The sequence below is a fragment of the Saccopteryx bilineata genome, chromosome 3 (genome assembly GCF_036850765.1).
Source record: "Saccopteryx bilineata isolate mSacBil1 chromosome 3, mSacBil1_pri_phased_curated, whole genome shotgun sequence".
NCBI lineage: Eukaryota > Metazoa > Chordata > Mammalia > Chiroptera > Emballonuridae > Saccopteryx > Saccopteryx bilineata.
In genome coordinates this window covers 94728583-94751888 of record NC_089492.1, presented here as the reverse complement: position 1 = coordinate 94751888, position 23306 = coordinate 94728583, and the positions used below count along the sequence as shown (strand labels likewise).

The following is a 23306-nucleotide window of genomic DNA, read 5'->3' as shown; positions in this document are numbered from 1 at the left end:
GGGTTCCAGTCCCCTCCTCAGGCCTACGGTGCGGGCTAGGACTTCACAGCCGGAAAACACCGCCCTTTCCTGTCGCCTACTCATTCCCCCCAGGCCAACGACAGGAGGAGGAAGAGCCGCAGACGGATTAAGAAAATTAATTAAGCGGGTCGTAGCTCTGCCTCGGGGCAGAGGGGCGGAGCGAGCAGCGACGGTCGCCGGAAAGACCGGCGGGCGCAGGTGTCGCGAAGGGTATAAATTTACGCTCCTGGCCCTCAGCTGCGCCGCTTGGGCCTCCTATTGCGTCTGGGTAGCCGCCACCAGCTTGCCCCAACTTTAGGCAAGCCTCTTTTAGGGACCCACGGAAGAAAAAAATACCTCTTCTTTGGCTGCAAAAACCTGCAGCGTCGGCTGTTCGTGTGCCCACTCGTTCAGCCTGCAGCTTCGGCGTCTCCAGTGTGCCAAATCCACTCTCCGGGTTTTGGCGGCAGCTCCAAGGGGAGCGAGCTGGAAAATGACAGAACACGACCCTCCCCCCAAAGCCGGGATCCGAGAGGTCCCCGGGCCCGGGGCCGGAAAAGGGCAGCGCGGTCAGGTGGCGCGCTACTTCTCCGGGAGTCACCGGTCCGCTGCGCCGGAGCCTCGGTGGGCTAGGTCGGCTTGTTGGGACGAGGGGAGGTGTGCGCACGAGGTTTAGCGCAGGTGTCTGAGTTGCAGGAGGAGTCCCTTTGTCCTTCGGTACCCAGACGCTAGCACCCCGGGATCCCTTTTTGAACCAAGCTTTCTGCAACCTCTCGGCGCGGAGGGCGCTGAACACAGTTTCTCTGAGGGAACCATATCCCTAGAGAAGGCACTGGGGAGGTAGAAAAAAAAAATGGGTGCCCACCGTCCTCATTGGAACCGCAAGCCCTGCCGCGGGTGACCCTCGCCCGTCCGCCAGCCCGGAGGCGCGGCGCAGGTACTGCGGAGGGTGAGTCTGCTCGGCCACCCGCGCCCTCCGCCCCGCCCCTGCCCCGCCCCCAAGCCGCGGCCCCGCCCCGCCCCGCCCTTCGCAGGTTCAGTCTCGGAGTCCCGCCGCCGCGCTCAGTCTTGCTCGCACCTTCACTCCCTACGGCGGCTCCAGTTGGCGGCAGTGCAGCAGCAGGGTGCGAGCGGCGGGCGAACCTGGAGACCTGCGGCCTCGGGCGCCTTCACGCTGTCTGTGAGCGGATAATGCTGCGAGGAGACGCCGTGCCAACCCACCGCTGGATCTGCGCGTAGCAGGCAGGGACTGCGTGCGCCCTCGGAGGGGTCGGTGCGGAGCGCCGGGTCCTGGGGCAGCAGCTGCGATCCTCCGGGGCCGCTGGTGAGTTGTTGCCTGCCTGCGGCCGCTTCCTCTCCGTTTGTCTGTGAGTCTGTCCGACCCGTGGCCATGGTCGCTTCCGCGGTGCGTGGGGTGCTAGGCTTGGAAACGCATAGGGAGCGAGGATACCAGGGCATCACCTTTTAGCTGATGTCCAAAGGACAAAAGGAGACAGAAAGTACAACGAGAGGGGTACGGGCGCTACGATTAGGATACAGACATCCACCATTTGTGCCCACCACTTTTCAGGGTGGGGCTGCACATTTACTGCATCCTTCGAGCTATTGACAGCCATTCTGGGCGTGTGTTGCATTTTCCATCCGAGAACAAGCCGCACATGGCTACCGCTCCTCTCCCATCGTGGACTGGCACCAGGGCCGCACTTGAGTGCGCCGTACAGATCTGCGGTGGCAGTACCCGTCGGATGCCCTTTCCTCACTTTTGCGGTGGGGAGATGGAGGGCATTGTGGCCCGAGCTCCACCCTGCAGATCTGACAGTTGATTTTCGGGGAGTTGGGGGTGGGGGATAGGGGTTCGGTGGTTTTTGAACAGCTGAAGCGTTTTGAGATTTTTTTTTCTTGAAACTAAGTATCTTGACACAGAAAAGTATCAGACATGTGAAAACGAATGGATCTGGCCAGTTTTTCGTTATGAATTATTATATTCCATTCCCCTCTCGACTTTGGGAGGCATGTGTTTCATCTTATAAATAGAAAGTAGCATATTTTTTGGCAGGACCTCCTTTTACTGTACAGTCTAAGAGAGGTCAGTTTAAAAATAAATATGCACTTGAATGTTACATTACCGAGAGCCAGGCTGTGGCTGAGACAAGCTGCGTGGACAGCAGCATCAAAGCCGGGAGCGCAGCTGTGTTGAAAGGAGTAAAAGCCCCAGAGTGCAGCCCAGGCTGACAGTCAAGTAATTACATTTTGTTAAAAAAAAAAGTGAGTGAATTAAAATGAGAGCAGGAATAGGAATGTCAGGAGGGTATTGCAGTGAGAATTGTTCCAACCTGGTATATTTGTGGAGTAGCTGCTGATGTGCGCTATGGGTGTAGGGGGTTCTAAGGAGGGCAGTACTGGGGAAGTGGAGGGAACGTATGAATGTGTTAGGGAGACAAAGATTTCCTCCCCCTCCAACTCCCCTCAGCTCTTAGGCCTCACAATATCCTTGAGTTTTGTTTTTGTTTTTTTCTTTGAGGGGTGGTGCCTTTAAAAAAAAGAACCAAAATTAGGTGAGCAGTAGATGTCTGGATTTGAATAGCAAAGCCAGTTTTGGAGACTTCCCTTAACATTGCAGAGAAACAAAGGCTGGAGGTGAAATTCTGATAATACCCCTAGGGTATCCCTAAGGCAATTTGAAAGACTCTTACAATGTTCTCACAGTGGAAAAATCTTTCATCTAACAACTAGCTTCTTTTCTGGACAGTGCCAGAGTTCTTCTCTTTGATACCACCTGTCATTCGTATGAACTCTTATTGGCATTATGAGTAAGCTACACGTGTGTGTGTGTGTGACACCAATCCTTTTCAGAATTGACTTAAACACTCTCATATAAGTTGGGACAGTTGTGAAGTGTTTGGTTGGCATTGTCACTTGTGAAATTAGTGGTCAAGACTATTATTATGTCAAGGAAGAGTAAAAAGATCTTCATGAAGTCTTCCAAAGAAGGTAGGTTTCCCAAAGCCCTCACTCGCTGAATGAAACACTCAGTACCAGCCTCTGGGCTCACAGATAAGAACTTTGGAAGCCTTTCTGGACCCGAGGATGGCAGTTTCAGCTTCCCAGTGGTATCATCTGCAAGAGATTTATATTATGAATTCCATGATTGAAACGTGGTGCTGTGGCTGTGGCAGCAGCTACAGACGTGAAGAAGAGCTCCTCCTTCCTTCAAAATCTGAGCAGTGAAATTCTGTCCTGTATCCCCATGGAAACTGTAAAGATAGCTAGAATAACGATTGTTACACATTGGGGTTGGGGAATTTTATTGTAAATTCAAATGTGGTGCAAGATGAGTAAAATCCAAAACCAGGGAATTTATTGCAGAAGTGTTCACACGAGCTAGTTTGTCCTATCTGCTCTGCAGCGGTTCCTTTAATGCAGTGTTTTATGTCCAACATGTTCACAAAAGCTTCCCTTTTTCACTTCTAAAATTCATGGTATTCAACAGCATTGGGAATAAAATGGTTTTAAACTGTGTCACCCAAAGATTTTTATCAGGCCAAAAAAATGTTTTAAGATCCTTGGCCATCACATTCATCCAGTAGGTGGACTACAATTGAGGGCCTTAACCCTCCCCCGCCCCTAGCAGATGCCCGGACTGTTCTGATTACTGTAATTATTAAAAGTCTTGCTTTCAGTCTGATTTCAGTTAGGCCTGGCCTAATTTCTTTCTAACCAGAATCCTGTGGACCTGCTTATTCATTGCTTGAATCAGAACATAAGTCTATTTTTTTAAGAACTTAAGTCTATTTTTAAATACAGTATGTTTGCCAGAGAACAAGTACTGTCATTTGAAACGACTGGATTCAGCTGACCACAAAATCTCCTTTACTAAGCATTGATGCCCAAGAATTCTAATATATCACACTGTTGATGACTTTGGACGTTAAATATCCTTCCTATATATGGAGTCTGTCTTAAGCCCAAAGCACTGTTCTTACCCCTTTATCTTGATTAACTCATTCATTTCTAACATTTCTTCTATGTAGGAAGACCTGTTAATATCTGTATTTTACGGGGGTAGAAACTGAGGACAGACCTGTTATATAACTTGCCCCAAAGTAGTCAGGAATATACCTAAACACATATATGGGGTCGGGCAAAAGTAGGTTCACAGTTGTTCAAATAGAAAATTATACAATAATTAATAAATAATAATACAAGAATAAACTGTGTTTTGCATACTCACACCTGCAAACTTACTTTTGCCCACCCTGTATGCAGTTTAACAACCCAGTAGGTGAATATACGGTCAACTAATCCTGCGTGAAAGTCAGCACTTTAACGTAAGATAAGGAGATGGGAAAACATTCTGGGGTTAAGAAACCTCTCTGACTCAGGCTGTCTGGGCTCATTCCTGGCAATGGCACTTATTACCTGTGTGACTTTGAGCCAGTTCCTTAGCCTGTGTACCTCAGTTTAGCAATTATAAAATGGGAGAATAATGTTACTTTGAGGATTGAATGAGTTAAAACTTAATCTACTCGGGACAGTACCTAGCCTAGAGTTGGCAAATACAAGGTTGATGCTTTGGTTGTTTTCCTGGGTGCTTAATACTGGTTCTGTCATTAGTATTCATATCTACTCTTTGAAGTAGATAGTATTGCTCTTAGTTTCCAGATAACAACACAGGCTCAGGAAGGTTGAGTAACTTGGCTAAGGTCACACAGCTAAGTAAGTACTAGAATCAGGCTTGATTTCAGGTCTAAGCTTATACATAATACCATGCCCCGTGGAGGGGCAGATGTTACATCTAACTTTTGCTAGGGGTTTTTGCCTCTGGCAGAGAACTCATTTCCTAGTAGTCTGTATCTCCTAATACCAGGCCCAAAGGAAGATGGCAGTAATTGCCAGCCTTAGGGAGTACCGTTAGAATGATTTTATTATGACGCCAGTTCAGTCGTATTTGGTGTGGTGACAGTCTTCTGCGGAGGACCCAGCATCAAACTTCTGCGGAGGACCCAGCATCAAACAGCTCAAGTTAGCATGAGCAGTTTCATTTGTGCCAAAAGGATTAATTACTAGGTGAAAATATAAGACCAGGTAACACACAAGAAAGCCCTGCCACAGCCAAAAACAGGCAATTTCAGGGGCCAGGGATGAAGTGGAGCTTAGTATAGACTGTATCCTTCGTACAGCCGTAGAGTTTCGAAGTTCTAGGAAGTCAGGGGTGGCAGAATTTAGTAAGCCATCTGGGTGGCCACCTCCTTGAGCCTAGTGACCACACTCACAGTGCATGCCACTTCAGTTACTAACACTTGGGTGACATTTTTATGTGTTGCATAATGATGTTGCTTTAAGACAAACTAAAACAAGAGGCAGGAGCCCCAAGTAAGCTGGGCAGCATGGCTCCATCCTTAGCAGAAGTCAGGCCTTTGCACACCCCAGGCCCGGCCAGACAAGCTTCTGGTGTGAGACAGAGCAAGGAGGCCTTTGAAACCTACAGAGATGCCCCAGATGACCTGCGGGGACGCCACTGCCTTTGTTACTGTGGGTTTGTGATTCACTGTGGGAGGCTGCTCAGAAGACTTGTGTTCAGATGGAAGTTGGGCTTCTGGAAAGGATGGCTTGAAATAACCATCCTCAAAACAAGGGGCACCAGCCGTAGAGCTATCCACCCTCCATTCAGACACCTCCTTTCCATCCGTCCTCACTTTTTAAAGGCTACAAAATGAAATGGCACCCCACAACCCAGAATGAGTAAGTAGGCAAATAATTCTACAGCAGTAATCATGTATGCTTCTTTCCTAAAAAAACAAAAGCCTTTCTGGCTCCAATATACTTCTCCAATGCCAAGTTGCTCCAGTCTCATGATAATGGACAGTATCTCTGATGGAAAAGCAGTTTTTAAAATTAAACCATACAGTTTTATAACACAAAGCATAATGTCGATATTAAAAAAGTACTATTTCTGAATAGCCAGGCAAACTGATGAATTTGAAAGCTGATAAGTTCCAAATTAATATTTGCTTGATCCTTATTGCTTTTAAAAATACTCAGATTTTCAGTGACTTGCATGTTTGAGAAAGTCGTAATTAGTCGTTTAGCCTTCGGGTCTTTGTTAGATAGCACTCCTGCAATTAGCTAATCCAGCACCACTTAATGTGTGCCCTGAAACATCAGAAAAGGGTTCTTTGGGAAACCGGTTTGATTAAGGCCCCGTCCTGCAGTATGCCACTGTATACAGTGAATGGTCACAGGGAGATACTCTGAGTCTTTCAAGTTGTTTTGCCTGCAGAGCAGCTGGCAGGAATCGTCCGTCTGACAGGAAGCACTTCGAGAATGCTGAGCCAGAGGCAGAAGCCACCCAAGGACATTTTATAGAACCACCAGGTTTGCCACAAGAACACACTAGAAGATGCCAGCAGACACCCCATCATTCTGCTATTTGATGAAATTAATGCAGAATTAAGTAGAGACAGTCACAGAGGGACTGGCCTTAGGTCTGACCCAAGTTGTAACTGACCTCTCAGGGTCACTGTCTCATTTCTAAGATGAGGCATTTGGCCCTAGATGATTTCAGATAATCTTTAGCTCCAGAATCTGGTGAGCCAGGATCAGTGGCACCTATCGGCATAGCAATCTCACTAATAATAATGTTAAACCCTGGGTTGGAAAAACAGACCAGCACAGATCTCTGGCAAAGCAGCCTGAGCCAGCGTGGAAGGCAGGGAACTTCAAAGTCAGGCCTCTATTTAGATAGCTTACACGTTTGGGAATCCATCATGCTCTGGTGACAACTTGAAGGTCCTATTTGTAGACACATCATGCCAGTGATAGATCACTGTGTGTTTTGTTGAAAGAGACCTGTTCTGTTCAAATCCATTACAATCACTTAGGCTACACACATTTTTCAAACAAGCAAAGGCATTTTTGGTGAAATGTGGCTTTGCCATTTTGGAATATATTTGCTTTCTTTCCCTTTTTGTTTATTTATTTTTTAATACTTTTTCTGCCAAGGGTCAGTTCAGACATAAAACAGTGATTTTTAACACAGCAGGAGATGAGGCTCTAAGCCCTTAACCCTCCAGCTGTGTCACCAGGCAGATCCCTGCCCTTCTCCAGGTAGGTCTGTCCCCTCCTCGGTGAAGAAACGGGAGAATTTCTTCCCTTTCCTCAAGGGTTGGGGATGCTGAGATAGCCAGTGTACTGTCTCCTCCCTCTAAACTGCTTTAATTCCATTACTGTTTCCTTGTGTCCGAGGCATTTCTATAGTGTCTTATGTCTTCTCCTGTTGTAACACTTAACTGCATTTAAATTATTGTTTATTGATACTTGTGGCTGTCTCGTTAGACTGCTGGTTCCTTGAGAGTAAGGACTCAACCTAGTTAATTTTGCCATTTATCTTTTCTATAGTAGGACTTCATGAAAAATTGTACAATCTAGTCCTAACCATATTATCTGATTATGCAAATGACAACATCTCCTCTTAATGTTGTCAAGCCAGAAATCATTATCACTCACCTAGCTTAAGTTCTGTCATAGTAAAATTATTCTTTCTCAGACTACCCAACATTCAAATTCAAAGGGAGGCCCCTCCAGTGGTTTGATACACATGATAATGATCATCTAAGGTTCTCTGAAAATCGAGCCACCTCCAGAATTTCCTCAAAGTCTTTGCTGAGCAGCTGGCACCTCCACTTGTAGCTTTCTCATGCCCAGGTGTGATTGTGGCAGCTTGGTACCACATGTCCACTTAGAGCACAGTCCAGGCAGTCCATGTGCTGGAGAGAGCGAAGGTCATTATGTTACCTAGTGCTCACCTAGACTCCTCAGCCATGACTGTATGAGCCATTGATTGGTGTACTTTTTGATCATTTGTCTACACTGTGCAAGCTCTGTAAGTAGCATCATAGCTGTACCCTTAATTTCTAGAATAGTGTTTACCACTTAGCAGGCCTTTAGTAGATGTTTGTTGTTGAATGTGAGTGACTAGCCAGGGGCCAGATGAAGTGCACACGGAAGGCTGTCTCCAAACTGAATGAATCGGCTCAAGCCATGTGTACTGTGGTGGACATGTCGTAGCACCACACTAGAAGCTGTTCTCTTGCTCTCAGATAACTTCAGTGAAATGTCTTCCAAAATAATGTTAGTATTTGGTGTTAAGATTAGTGTAAGTTTATGCTCATGGGTGGATTTTGTTCTGTCGTCCTCATGAAGAAGCCCTTAAGCTCTGGGCTCACCTGAGGGGCCAGGTAGTACCTCACTTGCCAACTGGGTGGAGTCCCATAGCCAGGTATCCCAGGGTTGCAGGTGGAATAAAACAGTGATTCTGTTCCAATTCAGTTTTTCTCTCAGAATGGGAAAGTACGCTTGAACTGGGATGTTTGGGGGATTTTTCACACTAGATTTACAACAATCAGTTTAGGTATTCAGATTCCAAGGTTTAAGAGAAATACAATGGAAGGAAATACCCACTATGTGCTCTCAGCATGTCTTGTTCTTTATACAGCTCTAGTTTTTTTAGAATCATTATTAATAATTGTTTTTCTCTTCATTGTGAGCTCAGTGCCCAGCAGGACTTCATGTGTGTGGTCTGCTCCTAAGAAGACAGCATTGCTGTCTCAACAGATGAGGAAACTGAGGCTCCCAGACGGAGTCACGGGCATTGCCCTGTGCCCCTAATTTAATACTAGGAAGGATGAGCAAAGATGATGCAAAATGCCAGCAGAAGGTAGTCTTAGCTGTGGTAAAAAGTATTCTTTTTTTTTTTTAATTTCCTAGAAGTTGGAGTTTTTGCAAATGTGTACAGTCATAGACTCCTAACATTTCATGAGGGACAGGTCCTTATCTCAACCCCACTCTCTCATTCTGACATGATAAAACTGAGGCCCTAGGGTTTGAGTGACAGAGAGAGAAGGAGAGAGAGCATGATTTTTCTTTCTTGAACCACTTCTCTTTCTTTTTTTCTTCTCTTTTCCTTTCTTTTCTTTCCTCTCTCCTTCCCTCTTTCCTCGCTCTTTCCTTTCCTTTCCTTTCTTTTCTCTCTCTCTCCTTCCTTCCTTTCTTCTTTCCTTCCTCCCTCCCTCCCTTCCTTCCTTCCTTCCTTCCTTCCTTCCCTCCCTCCCTCCCTTCCCTCCCTCCCTCCCTCCCTTCCCTCCCTTCCTTTTTGCCAAGGAAAAGAAAGAAAATTTTAACTCCAATATATTAATAAGTAATAGTAGAATTTCTTAGGTTAAAGAGGAGGAAAGGGGTGGGGAGGAATGTTGGCCTACAGCTCTCTGCCCTTCAACCAGTGTCACTTAGGGTTCCAGGAAACACAGTGTGTATTGTCCTAAAATACTCTGTAATATTAAGTTAAAATAAATATTAAGCCCAATTCCATGGTCATATCATCTGTGTGTGAGCATGTAGCCTATGTGCACATATGAGAGGGAACTACCTTAAATTAGGAACAAGGAATAGAGGATATTTATTACCCTAACTCCTCTCCTAGTTCAGGAATGCTTGCTTCTTTTCTCTCCCTCCCTCTTTTTCCTCTGGAATCTCTACACCAATCTCAGACTCCATGGGAAACCTTCCAGTGATGGGCCTTTCTCATCCTCCAAACTGATCAAATCTGAGTTGCATTAATCTTTTTTTTTTTTTTATCATATCTACCCCACCTGACCTCCCCATTAACCTTAACCATATGCCCTTAAATTTTTCTCTATCTGACCAATAATGGTTAATTGTTTTTGGGCTTTTTTTTAAGATTTTATTTCAGAGAAGGGGGGAGGAGCAGGAAGCATCAACTCCCATATGTGCCTGACCAGGCAAGCCCAGGGTTTTGAACTGGCAACCTCAGCATTTCCAGGTTGACACTTTATCCACTGCGCCACCACAGGTCAGGCCATAATGGTTAATTGTAACTGTTACAACTCAGTGGAGTCCTATTTGTTCCCAAGGCTGCAAGAGTTGCACCTAGAGACAAAGGATACACGTAGGGGTATAGAAGTTAGCCCTGAGTTCTGTTGACACAAGTAATTACCCGCTGATCAAGCTGGAGGTAGGAATCCCTTCCATTTGTGGAGACTGTTCACAGGGCAGACCCAAGCCACATTAGCCCCATGTACAAGGATTTTATTGATTGACAACATTTAAGGAGAAAATTGAAGTGGTAATTTTGGCAATTAGAATGGTTTCTCTTCATACTGTATTTCAGTAGATGATTTGGGTCTTCATTTGGAATAAAGAAAATGCTTTGTGTTTACATAGTACGTTATTGGTGTGAAGATTTTTGCTCTCAACTCTTACAAGGTTTGAGGTAATTATCTTCATTTACACAGGGGATAACTGGCACCCCTATGTGTCTGGAGTTCTAGAAGGATCCTACAAGGCTGGTTGAAGTTTTGGCCTGGTCCTTTTCTGCCTAAGGCCTAGAACAGCACTGGGAGTTCTATCTACAGTTTTGTTTGCCCCTACACTCATTCACTTGATAGGTATTTTTTTTTATCAGACACTGATATTCAAAACAACCTTTTTCCATAGAATGTCCATTAGAGTTTCTTGAGTTTCCCTTGTACATCGTGTGCCAAATAATCTGTTTCCCCCTTAACTCATTTCCTTCTGAAAGGAAAGGTCAAGAAAGCATGTTCATTGTTTCTCTAGGGCTTCATTCTTTAAGAGTGACTTACATATAACTAGTGAGTCTGCATTCAGGGGACTGTATTGTGAAATTTTTCTTGAGTCTTGCCTGTCTCTCTAAGTCTCTATTTGCACACTGCAGTCATGGATAGAAGTTATTTCCCTTTCAAATCAACAAATATTTTTTGCCTTAATACAAAGATTTGTAGGAGCCCATAAGGGTTACTGTGGCTTGCATTGAGGATGGGCCGTTAAATTCTTACTCTGCACAGACAGTGAAAGGTTAGAGTGTCTTACAGATGGGAAAAATAGAGAAAGCCTTTGCCTCATGAAAATAGGCTAGAACTCCTTGTTAAATGACTTTATTTAGTTAAGCTTTTGTTCCTGTAAGAGTCATAGAAAGACTCCATCTTGCATTTCCAGGAGGGCAGGCTGGGTTGAAGAAGACATAAGTTGAGGCAATCTCATTCAAACTTTCTCACTTGTTCATTCACTCAACAAACATGTATTTGGTACCAACTGTGAATGAAATAGTGTCTTTCCCCTAAAGAAGGCAATCCAGTGGGGAAAACAAGTAGTGGTTGCAGTTTGGTATGAGAGCTAGCGATGGGAGGAATGAACAAGTTTAAGAGGCCTTGGGGGAATTGGTAGGAAACGCAGCTGTAGGGTGGATGGGACCCAGATTGCTAAAGTGGTCCTCATTATTTGTCTTATCTCCCAGCAATTAGGGTGGGCATGCCATTGAAAAATGACAGGTCACTAGAGCATTCTAGATGGCCCACTCTGACACATTGGAAAATAAAGTAGAAGGACATGAGGTTGGAGGCCAGGGGACACAGGGAGAGGCATTCCCTTCTTTTGTGCAGGAGATAGGCCACGAGGGCTAGAAGGGAGATTGAGGCAGTGGGATGGAGAAGAGGAGACAGAACGATGGAACTTGACTTAGAATATAAAGCAGGAGTTGGTTATGACAACCAGAATTTGGCTCTGGATGGCTTCTGCCAGTTACCCAGAGGAAGAGAGTACAGAAGGGTATACTAGCCGACCCTACCCCCCACTGTAATTTGCAGACCCTTATTCTAAGGTATGGGCAGAGGGAAAACTGAAAGGGCTAATTCAATAAAATTTGAAGGCCTCTTGTGTTCACAGCCCAAGAGGAGGTTCTGGAAGTGATTTTTATCAACAGCTCTTACATATAGCACCTTTGCCTACACGTTCTTATTGAAACTCACCACCTACCTGGAGACAGTCACAAAAATGGAGAACAGGGAAGTAACGAAAAAATATAAGCTCTACAGGAGCCCTAAGAAAACCTGCAGGCAAGGCAGTACAGAGCCTGGATTGCAGGAGGTGAGTTAGAGAATTCCTTCAGGAAGGAAGTGACGGAAGCAGGGGTGGAGGATGTTATGAATAGTGGTCAATGGTAAGGAGGCGGGAGGACAGTCCATGTAAGGAACACAAGGTTCTGAGTTTCAGAAAGGTAGGAGGGAAGTGATGTGTCAATAGCGAGGAAAGGGAGCTATTGTCCCCTGTGAAAGTCCTGTGGCTGTGCACAGCCCCACGCACCTGCTTCCTCTGGGAAAAGAATTAACGGCACTAACACTCTTTTCTAAGAACAGGATGTTTGTTTTTCTCCTTCAGACTCGGGGCTTTTCTTCACAATTTTAATCTTCTGGCTTTTCTTTTCCATAAAGTCAAATTCCTTTTGAGATTCTTTTTGACAAGAGCAAAAATATTGAAAAGCTTTTGTGAGTTAGAGTTGGAGGATTTGATGTCTGGGACCATTTTATTCATTCTTGGTTCCTGACAAAGTCAACTTATCACCTTCTGCCTCTCATTAATGTTGAGATCATAGTGTATTATTTCCTCTTGGTGCTGTCAGACTTCTAGACAGTCTGGAATGGCCATTCTATTCTCAACCAACTTCCATGGCAGTCCTCACGTTACCCAGTCAGCAGCATATAGGGACACATTCTGGAGTCCAGCCAGGGCTGAAATCCTAGCTCCTTCACGTTTGAGCTGACTGACCTAAGACTTAATCGAAGACTGGTTCCTCGGAGTGTGTTCTAGTACTTACTGCCTGGCCCACAGCAAGAACTCAACTGTTAACCATTACTATTCACAAGAGTAAATTTCTTAGAGAAATTTCAAATTTGCCACTTTCTAGAGGAGCCCCTGTTGAGTTGGACTGGGAGTTGGCACCTGAGGGAAAACCAACTCATCTCTCATAATGGAAGGTCAAGCAGGAGTTATGGATTCAAACACTTTCTCACTTGAATTTCACTGTGTGCCATGTGTTGTGGGAGGCAAAAAGATTGATAAGACTAGTTCATGTTCATAAAGGAGCCCTCAGCCTAGTCTGAGGGGACATTCTTTCACTCATTGGACAAATATTTATGCACAAATAACACAGGGCAGCCTGCCATGGAGGCAGGTTAAGAATGGAATGGTCATCTCTAGTTTCCAAATATACCAAGTGCTGGTGTGATGCAGAGAAGCCATGTTTCAGTCCATCGAATGAATTGGATGATTATCAAGCGCCCTAGCAGGATGGGAGAGCAGCGTGGAAATCCCATATCTATCTCTATACCCCGCTAGGGAAATAGAGTATTCAAGGAGCCTAAATTTGAGGATATGCTATAAAGGCAAAGAATGAGGAACTTCCCTTTCTATGTTGGTATGGGCCAGATGATCATAGCCTGAATTTCTGGACACCTGTCAAACCTGTTACTTTGGATCATTTGATATCACCATATTAGGAGCTGAAATTTTCAGAGAATAATTGCTAACTTAAATATTAGTGGTTTGTTTTGTTTTATGAGCAACTAGGCAACTTCACAAGTTACTTTCATATATATATAATTGTATTCCAAAAATTAAATTTAATGGGGTGACATTGATCAATAAGAGCACATAGGTTTCAGGCAACAAGTTACTTTCTTTTAAACAGAATTAGAAGGAGAATTCTGGCTAAATATTGCTGAAAACTTCAGGTTCTCTTCTTGTATTGATTTAGTCCCTGGAGCTTTACAAATCAAGTGGAACCCGTTGGTTTTGGAAGCCTGGGAACAGTTTAGTCATGGCCTTATTTGATTCATATCCACCAAACCAGAGTGCCTGCTTTGGTCCTTCTGACTGGTCTCATGATAAATGGCCGGGCACTTTGAAAGAACCTGTCCTCCTGCCTTGTGACAGCTGCCAGGGATCAATGCCCATATTGAATCCTTCCTAATAACTCGTTTTATTAAAGGAGAAAGGACGTAATGACCTCTTTTCAGAAGTACAGACTTGGTATTTTGTGGGGTGATGCTCTGTCTTCCAATTTTGCTTCTAAAACGTCTTCAAACAGTACACTGCGATCCTATAAATGTAAAGAGTGTACGCATATTAGCATTGAGTCTCCCAAACGGTGTTTGTGCATTTTTTCTATATAATCAGGGTTGTAAAAAGGAAAATAAGTACAAGCTGTAGCTGAAGCATAAATGAGAAGTCCATTTATAAATAACTGTAGGTGCGATGTATCTTTCATAGACTCTCCTAGTGGGTCTATAAAATACAGTCTGTTGGGTCTGGCTGCAAGTTCATTTGCATGACAGCTAGGCAGCTGGGACCTGAGCTAATGGAGTTGTGTGGACTTATGGCCTATATAGCTCTGTCTCAGTTTAGATGATGTGAGGAGAGGATGAGAATCTAAAAATAGAAAAGGCATCTTCTTATCTCCCGATGGGTGGAGTAAAGCAGACTGAAATATGAAAAGCATCTTCAGGATGCTGTTCACTGGGTGTTCTCTAGTTACATTTATTTCTATCTTAGGTTTTCATTGAGGTTTGATACTGAATTTCTAACACTATGATTTTTTTTTTCATTGAATTTTAAAATTCTTTGTGTGACTCGGAGAAACCCTCCCACAGAGGTTTGTGGAAGGGTTGGCATGAGTGCCCTCATTGTAGTAATAGTTTGCTGTTTCTGATACTGAGGGTTGGCTGGTCATCTGTATTAGTAAAAACATAGCTATCTTCAAATGGAAAGTCTTCTAGAAGAACTCTGTGAGCATTTTTATAGGTGATTGTGACATAAGGAAATAAGCAGTAATGGTGTTCCCCTATAGGATGCCCAGAATGAACAGAAATGTAAGTACCACCCACAATGTACCATCCTGTGGGCTCAAAGTCAAGGCTGCTGCCCCCTGTGAGACCCTCACCCTTACTCATGTCCCCTCCCCATGGCAAACCAATCCGTCTTTCCAGAAACCTGGCTCTCCTTTGGAGGAGACAAAATCTGTTTCCCTGTAGCTTCTGCTTAGTGACCCTATAAGGCCTTTTCCATTACAGTGAAATGAATCCTTCAGATTCCTGAAGCTTCGTGTCCTCTCTGTATTTGGGTTTTCTTGAAGCCGCTACCCCCCTTCAGCTGCTTCTCGTGTGTCACAACCAAGTTCCAGAACATGCAGAAACATGTTCCAGGTGGCCTTTGTCCCTTCTAAAGTGGGAAGCCCAGGCTCAAATGCAGTTTTCCGGGGCTTGTCCCAGCAGCATTGCCATCTCCTCAATGACAGCAGAGGGAATACCCGAAAGGTGCTTGGGGGTGGGGAGGGGGCAGAAGGTTCTCGGCTGCCTCATCACCCTCCCCTGGGACTGTTGGAGGAATAATTTAGTACTTTTGCTTCGGTGCAGTGGTGCTGTGTCTGGGTGTTAGGAAGAAGGTCACACTGTCCAAGGCTGAGACAGAGTGAAAAGGGGCCAGGGCCTAGGATGTCCTTGGAGGATGTGACAGCTAAGCAAGAAGGGGGAAGTCCAGGGCAGGCTCACTTCCCGCAAGCAGCAGAAAGGCAAAGGCCTGCAGATCCCTTGGGATGACCATCTCCCCTCCCCCCACTGGCCCGTTTTTTATGCATATATTTTAAATCAACATTGCAACCTATTTTGCAGGATGCAAGAAATTTTTCGTCCTCTCTCTCCACTAAGAATTGGTCTAAAAACAAATAGCAGACAAACCAAACATTCCTTTCTTAAAATAAATGGAATTTTAAAGAAAATCTCTATCTCTTTGTTCTTTCTCAGAGCCCTGGGAATTGCCAATACAGTCAACTCTTAAGTAATTGAGGAACTGATTTTTTGGTGTGTCACTTTGTCATATCCCCTTATTCTTCCCCACCTCCTGGCCACTGCACTGTTATGGTCTTTTCAGTGGCATTTTGTTTAGTAAGAGGATGACAAGGAAATGAAGCGCAAAGGGGCACTTCCGTTTTTACTTTATTATTGCTGCTGGGATTTCTCTAATGAACAGTTTGGCTAGCCTAGTGCAGGAATGACCACTGAGCATTTTGTCCTTCTCATCAAACTGTGCCTTTAGGCCCTGGCCTGTTGGCTCAGTGGTAGAGCATCGGCCTGGCGTGCAGGAGTCCTGGGTTCGATTCCCGGCCAGGGCATACAGAAGCGCCCATCTGCTCCTCCACCCCTCCCCCTCTCCTTCCTCTCTGTTTCTCTCTTCCCCTCCCGCAGCCAGGGCTCCATTGGAGCAAAGTTGGCCTGGGTGCTGGGGATGGCTCTATGGCCTCTGCCTCAGGCACTAGAATGTCTCTGGTTGCAACAGAGAAATGCCCCAGATGGGCAGAGTATCGCCCCCTGGTGGACATGCCGGGTGGATCCTGGTCGGGCGCATGCCGGAGTCTGTCTGACTGCCTCCCCGTTTCCAACTTCAGAAAAACAAAACAAAAAAAACTGTGCCTTTAACTTCCTCTCCAGCCCTTTTGTGTCTTGGAATCTCTGGATTTCTCACAAATTCCTGTAAGTGGAAGTCTGTGCATTTGCAGCTGAACTTCCATGTTCATACATCTGCCGGACGTTCTCTCTGGAACCTTTGTGTTCAGAGGAATCTAATTTCCCAGGTGAATATTATCTCGAGTGTCATCTAAGGAGAAGGTGGGGAAGAGTAGCAAATCCAAGAACTCGGTGGAAGGGATTCACGATTGTGAAGAGTCCAAATTTCAAGGTCAAGGGGAGGGTTTCTGAGAGAGGACTACACATTGGAAGATTTCTCTCTCCCTTTCTCTCTCTCTCTCTCTCTCTCTCTCTCTTTTTTCTCTCCCTCACTGTCTCCCTCCCACCCTCCCTCCCTTTTTTTTCTTTTGATGTGCAGAAGGTAGTGGGAGTAGAGGAATAAAGGCAAGAAGGAAAGCTGGAGACCAGGAGAGGCCTGAGTGTGGGCAGCAGCCCCCGGGATGGTTCAGTGCCTGATAGTGAATGATGGAGCGGAGTCCTGGATGAAACAAAAATTCTTTTTGTTTGGCCTGCAAAATACCCACGAGGGCTCGCTCACCAGTTCTGCTCTAACAATTCACTTTTGGCCTGTAAGCCCTTCCGATCCTTTCCTCTTCTCCTTCTAACACCCCATAACAAGAATGGCCTGCCTCCTTTGGGGCAAAGAGCAAAGATTTGAAGTGCCCCCCTAACTCAGCTGTCCCACTCTGACTCATCCTTCACTCCACCGTTGGTCAACCTGGTGCCCAAGTCTCCTTTCCTGTAGGATTTTGTGTTGTGGCATTTAGGACCACCTCACCCTAAAATGTTACCTGTCTATGTCACTGGCTACCCCTTAAACAAGGAGCTGTGTACCCAAGTGCCAGCTCTTCCAGCTGCCTGCACTTCCCTCCATGTAGACACCCTGTGGTGTCCATTCCTCCAGCATCTTGTGTCAGTAACTCATGGGTTCAATAGGCTTTTCAGGACCTGTGTATAAAATTGGCTTTGCAAGAAAGGGCAGTCTGACCCCAAAGCAATGCATTTATTTATCTTTAAAAAGACGAAACAAAAAACGACTCCATAATTCACTTGAAAACCCCAAAACATAAAAGGATATAGTATGACAAGTTTCTCTCTTACCCTCAACCCCTTCCATCTACTTCCTGTTGCTGTGGACGGTCCCATTACTTGTGTGTGCCTCCAGAGGTGTTTGACAGACACACAAGCCAATACAGATGCATCAACACACCTTTGCACCTATCTTTTTTTCCTTTGCAGATATATATCTTTGAAGCCCTTTCTATATCAGCATTTAAAGATCTGTTTCATCATTTTCTAGGCCTGTGTAATATTCTTTTGTATGAATTCACCTTAACTTAGTTCTTTCTAAGTCTAGGCTATTCTTTCTAACTCTAGGCTTTTATAAACTGTGCTGGGTTGATAACTGTACACATATGGTTTTCCATATATGTAAGTTGGATAAATCTCCAAAAATGTCTGTAAGTGGAATTCCATTGCCAAAGGCACACACACGATTTGCAGTTTTGGTAGATATTGCTAAGCTGCCTTCCATTGAGGTTAGACCTGTTTGAGCCTAAGCCCTTAGGTGTTTGCAAGTCTTGTGGCCTGCCCTTATCAGCTCACTGCCTTATCACATTTTTGTATCTTAAACAGGCTTTGCAATGCATCTCCATAATTTCAGAGTGTGTTCATTAAGGATCAAAGACCTCAAATTCTGGAGCCCAGCCATGTGGCTTAGTGCCTGGTTGCCATGTGGCCTTGGCCTGGTAACCCAGGTGACTGTACCTCAGTGCATCTACTGTAAAATGGGGATGTTAACAGTAGCAGCCCTGTGGGTTCTTGTGAGTGAGCCAGTACATGGCGAAGGTTGCAACGGTGCCTGGTACATAAACATTGTCTGTGGTATTTAGTGGTGGTCACTCCCAGGAGATGCACACACACCCTCTCTGGGAAGAGGCCCTCTGAGCAGTGAAGAAACCGCCCAGGGGGTGTCTGCGTTCGCGATGGCAGGCAAGTGGTTGAAAGAGCAGTCAGCCCTGGAAGGAAGCGGGGCATGGATGTCCACTGGCTGATAAGTGAGGGAGGCCTGAATATTCAGAATGGAGGGGCGGAAGCAGTCAATGTGAGATGTCATTAGATATTCTCTCCTGGGATCAAGCATGGTTGGCCCTGAGCCAGAGGACGAAGATAACAAATAAGAAGGGGAGGGGGTCAGAGCTCAGATAGTTCCCCCATGTCACATCAAAATCATCAATGTGTCTAAACTTGTAAAACTTACATTTTTGCCCCAATTCCCTTTTAAAAAGACATCCAGTGTATTTGGGAGCTCTCGGCACTGGCACAGCGCAGAGATTCAATACCCATTACTGTTCCCAAAGCCTCGAAGCCTGTGTCCCTGTTATGCAGTAAATACTGTGTAAATATTTGTAGAAAGAAAGAAAAATGCCTTTTACGGTATCTTCTTTCCTCTCCCACTCTCCCCAACGCATTGCCAATGGCTTATTGAGCCTGCACTCACACCCTTTTCTTACTTTTTTCTCTGTATTTTGTCACTTCTCTGCCACTTTTCAGTCCATGCCACAGACCTAATGCCCAGCTTTGACCAGGCCGAGCGAGCCTCTGCCAGGGAGCCTGCATACCCGTGACCGTGGCATGGTGTGGCTGTGGCCAGGCTGGCACAGTGGACTAGGCGTCCCTCCTGGAGCCGCTGAGGGCAGCAGGAGTTTTATCGCCCCCTCCTCACTTTTCTCCTCGATGCCCCCAGGCATTGAATGGAGAGAATACGAATCGGGTGAGAGAGACAGAGAACCACAGAGAATGGCACCCTGACTGCTGCTACTTTGGGGCCTTTTATTTTTCTAAATAACGTGACCTGGCCTGCCTCAGTTTCTGGCCTTGCATAACCCTGGCCCCAGCAGCTGACCACAGGCAGCCTTTCCATGCACTTGAGCGGTGGAGCTACACTGTGTCTTTGCATGGCAGCTGCCCCCGGCCCTGTGTGGGAGGACGCCTCTCCCGTGGGCAGCTGTCCTCAGAGCTGCCCCTAAGTTCTGCAGGAGGCGCCCCAGCTGCTCCTGCAGGCAGTCCTGGCACCGGGCTGGCACGGGGCCCAGTAGGCAGGAGAGCCATGCCAGCTGCCCCTGGGTGGCAGGGGCCCTGGGCTGTGCTGCACTTACAGGGGAAGGGACTTATGAGGTTGAAGCAGGAAGACCCAGTGTTTAAACTTGTTACAGCTGCCAGACCCAAGTGAGAGTTAGAACTATGAGAAGGGAGGTCTTCCGATGATTAGGTTCCCTGTCTTCTCACTTTGTATCAAGCTTCTCTGTGAGTAACACTGTTTCGTGCATTTCTAACCTGAAGTGGGGAAACAGTCCCCCAGGGCCTGTCCATGTGGCCACAGCACTGCACTTCAGGGAGGTTGACCAGTGCCTTAATTGGGACTAAAGAGAAATCAAGAGATGGGGGCTGTGGGGTTCCATTTGGCAGCTTGGACATCAGCCCCCTCGGAGGTCAAAGCCTCTCGGCTGCCTTGGCCTCCTCCTCATGTCTGCAGCCAGGTGGGGTGGGTCTGTGGCTCATCGTACTCTGCCCTTTCAGGCCTGGGTGCGAGGGTAGTCCCCAGCAGAGCCAGTTGTCACCCTGCCAGTGAGCTCTGGAGTACAGTTCATGCCACCTGCCACAGGGAAATGAATTTAAAACTCTTGCTGAAAGGAAAGAAGTATGGGGCAAATGCATGCCAGCCTCCAGCTGCTCCAAAGCAAGTGTGGCTGTCTTCAAGCCACCGTCTGACCCGCCCCTCGGAGTGCTGATTCATTTACCTGCTCTGCGGCCAGGGAGAGGTGGCGGCAGAGCCATTGCGGGCATGCCTGCCGCAGGAGAGGCTGGAGCTTTTCCTGGTCTGTGGATGTGACTGAAGAGTAGGAAGGTTCTTTTCAAGGATGAAGATTTCCTGTCTGTAGACAGGAGCCCCCCAAGCCTTCTCCTAGCTCATCACCTCTAATCTTGTCATGTAGCCTGGGGCAGGGAGGTTGTGTTAGTTTTTTAGATTACCACCCATTCAGTGGCTTACAGCAATACCATTTAATGTTTCACAGTTTCTGTTGGTCATGGTCTCCTTAGGCTGTGAACCAGATGTCCCAGCTGTAATCTCATCAGGGGCTCAACTGGGGCAAAGGTCAACTTCCGTTCTCTCAGGTTGCTGCAGAATTAATCTGCAGTGGCCCTCTGTCAGCCTGGTTCAAAACCAGTAAGGGGAGTTCACACCTCCAGTCTGCCAAGGTAGAATCTTTTAAGATGTTACCTAATGGAGGTGTGACATCCCCATCACCTTTCCATATTCTGTTGGTTAAAAGGAAGTCACAATTTCTGCCCACAGAGGCAGATCACAGAGTTACCTTGGAGTTCTGTTTAGCACAGGGAGAGAACACGAGGTTGTCAGTAAATGCTTCAAAAGTACTTCCAAGAGAATAGCCAACCTATTCAGTATGGTCACAGTTTTTTCTTTGAAAAGAAGTATGTTCCTTTTCTTCCATTGCAGAATGCCTCAGAAACAAAATTTCCCGTATGTAATTGAGAAAGGGTGTTGGTTTGTTTAATTTTTGTCTTTTTTACTTTGAATCTTAGAGTTTTCCTATCTGTGAGAATGCATTTCATTAAGATTTTGTTGGACACTAGCACATAATAGTCACTGTCACTTAGTAAATGATATTTCCAGCCCCCGTTTTTATAGGACTGCTCATTTTATTGCATTCATTTTATTTATCTACAAAACTCAACAACAGAATATTAGTCTTGCTAGTGTAAATGCCAAAGCAAAAGAGAAAATGTATTTTAAAACAGATCCAGCTGTGTGTAAGGAGCTGACATCACTCTGGTCAGGTGCTGATGGAGTTCTTTATAATAGTTTTGGGGTATTTTAATCTCTCTCTCCCCATCCCACCCGAAGTAAGACTAAGATTAGTGGACCCTTGTTAAGATTTAAGTTTTTATCCCACTTTATGGAGAGAAACAACAAAATAAAGCTTGACTTTAGATGGTAACTGGTCCTTCCCTTATTTCTAGGCTCTTGTGGAAAAAGGCAGGCCCGAGTGAGCCCCGAAGGGTCAGCTAGTAATAACGTGCTTTGGTTTCTTTTCCAGGTTTCTCCATGTTGAGGAAAGGATCGGGTGTTGTCACTGGCTCTTCAGAAAGCCCCACTTGGCTGTAACTTCAGGAAGGTCTCTTCACCCTCCACCTCCGTTCACAGCCACTTCTGAAGCTACTTGAGAAAAATGGTGTGACAGTTCCTATCGGAAAGGATTGTCGGAAGCATATAAGCTCTGTGAAGAAAGTGGGCCTTTTTCCTTTTTTGCAAAAGAGGCATTCTCAGATTTCAAAATGCCAGCCAAGACCCCAATCTACCTGAAAGCTGCCAATAACAAGAAAGGAAAGAAATTTAAACTGCGGGACATTTTGTCTCCTGATATGATCAGTCCTCCCCTTGGAGACTTTCGCCACACCATTCACATCGGCAAGGAGGGCCAGCATGACGTCTTCGGAGATATTTCCTTTCTTCAAGGGAACTATGAGCTTTTACCTGGAAACCAGGAGAAAGCACACCTGGGCCAGTTTCCTGGGCACAACGAGTTCTTCCGGGCCAACAGCACGTCCGACTCTATGTTCACGGAAACGCCCTCCCCTGTGCTCAAAAACGCTATCTCCCTCCCGACCATCGGAGGGTCCCAAGCACTCATGCTGCCCTTATTGTCACCAGTGACATTTAATTCCAAACAGGAGTCCTTTGGGCCAGCAAAGCTGCCCAGGCTTAGCTGTGAGCCTGTCACAGAGGAAAAGGCTCCAGAGAAAAGCAGTCTATTGGAAAACGGGACAGGCCACCAGGGAGATGTCTCGTGGGGCTCCAGCGGGTCCGCGTCACAGTCCAGCCAGGGCAGGGACAGCCACTCCTCCAGCCTGTCTGAACAGTACCCCGACTGGCCAGCCGAGGACATGTTTGCCCATCCCACCCCGTGCCAGCTCGTCAAGGAAAAGACGAAATCAGAAGAGTCCCTCTCTGATCTCACAGGCTCCCTCCTCTCCCTGCAGCTCGATCTTGGGCCCTCGTTTTTGGATGAGGTGCTCAATGTCATGGATAAAAATAAGTAACAGGACACCTCTGGCAATTCCTTTGGGATAGAAGGTATCAAAATCACAACAACGACAAACCACAGGCGAAGGGAAGAGCTTCACTGGCTGTATTTGCAGTTCTGTGATGGGTTTTCTAAAATAATGTTCCTACAAAGTATTTTTTTACCTGTTATGTCCTGTTTGCAAAAACAGTTTTAAAACAAATAAAGAGACCTGTCCTGGCCAAAAGAGGAAGTGAGTCACCAGGCCCGGCTGATGTTCAGTCCACATGTTTTGTTTGTAGATGTACAGGAATCCAGCTCCGCCAGGAGGGGCACTAGCTCCAAAGGCTGCGCAAGTCGCAGTGAGGAACTTGATCGTACTGCGGCATTTTCTGAGCAAGAGGAAGTCAAAATCCAACACCTAAGTCTTTTTTCTAGACTCTTTTCTATATTATGTTGTTTGGGCTCACCATAGCAATTCTTCAGTGTTACAACTTTTCTCTGTCTTCACATCTGAATAACTTCATGGGTTTGGGGGATTTTCTTGTAGCTCTTATATATCCCTATATATATTATGTCGATATTGCGGAAATTTGACTGTCAGCTACATGTTGGTAAGACACAAGAAAAGTATTACTGTAACTAAGTTATTTTTAAAGTTAAAATATATTTTTATGTGCCTTTGGCTTTTTATTGCAGAGTCTACATTTTATAGATACTACATCGAATGTTGTCATTTGACTTGTTTCCATGGTGGTTCCATTGTAAGCTGCGCTTGTGTATGTTTGGAAAAGTGTATTCATCCTTGAGCTTTATTTTCTGTTCTCTTCGC

At 45.8% G+C, this 23306-nt stretch overlaps 1 protein-coding gene across 1 annotated transcript; it reads left to right on the top strand.

Annotated features, from left to right (window-relative positions):
- Positions 1-1041: 1041 nt before the first annotated feature.
- Positions 1042-23253, top strand: CDC42EP3 (CDC42 effector protein 3). The gene is made up of 2 exons (XM_066266927.1): positions 1042-1324; positions 21509-23253. The coding sequence occupies exon 2, from the start codon at positions 21747-21749 to the stop codon at positions 22509-22511; it is 765 nt and encodes a 254-aa protein (XP_066123024.1). The 5' UTR covers positions 1042-1324; positions 21509-21746; the 3' UTR covers positions 22512-23253.
- Positions 23254-23306: the final 53 nt, after the last annotated feature.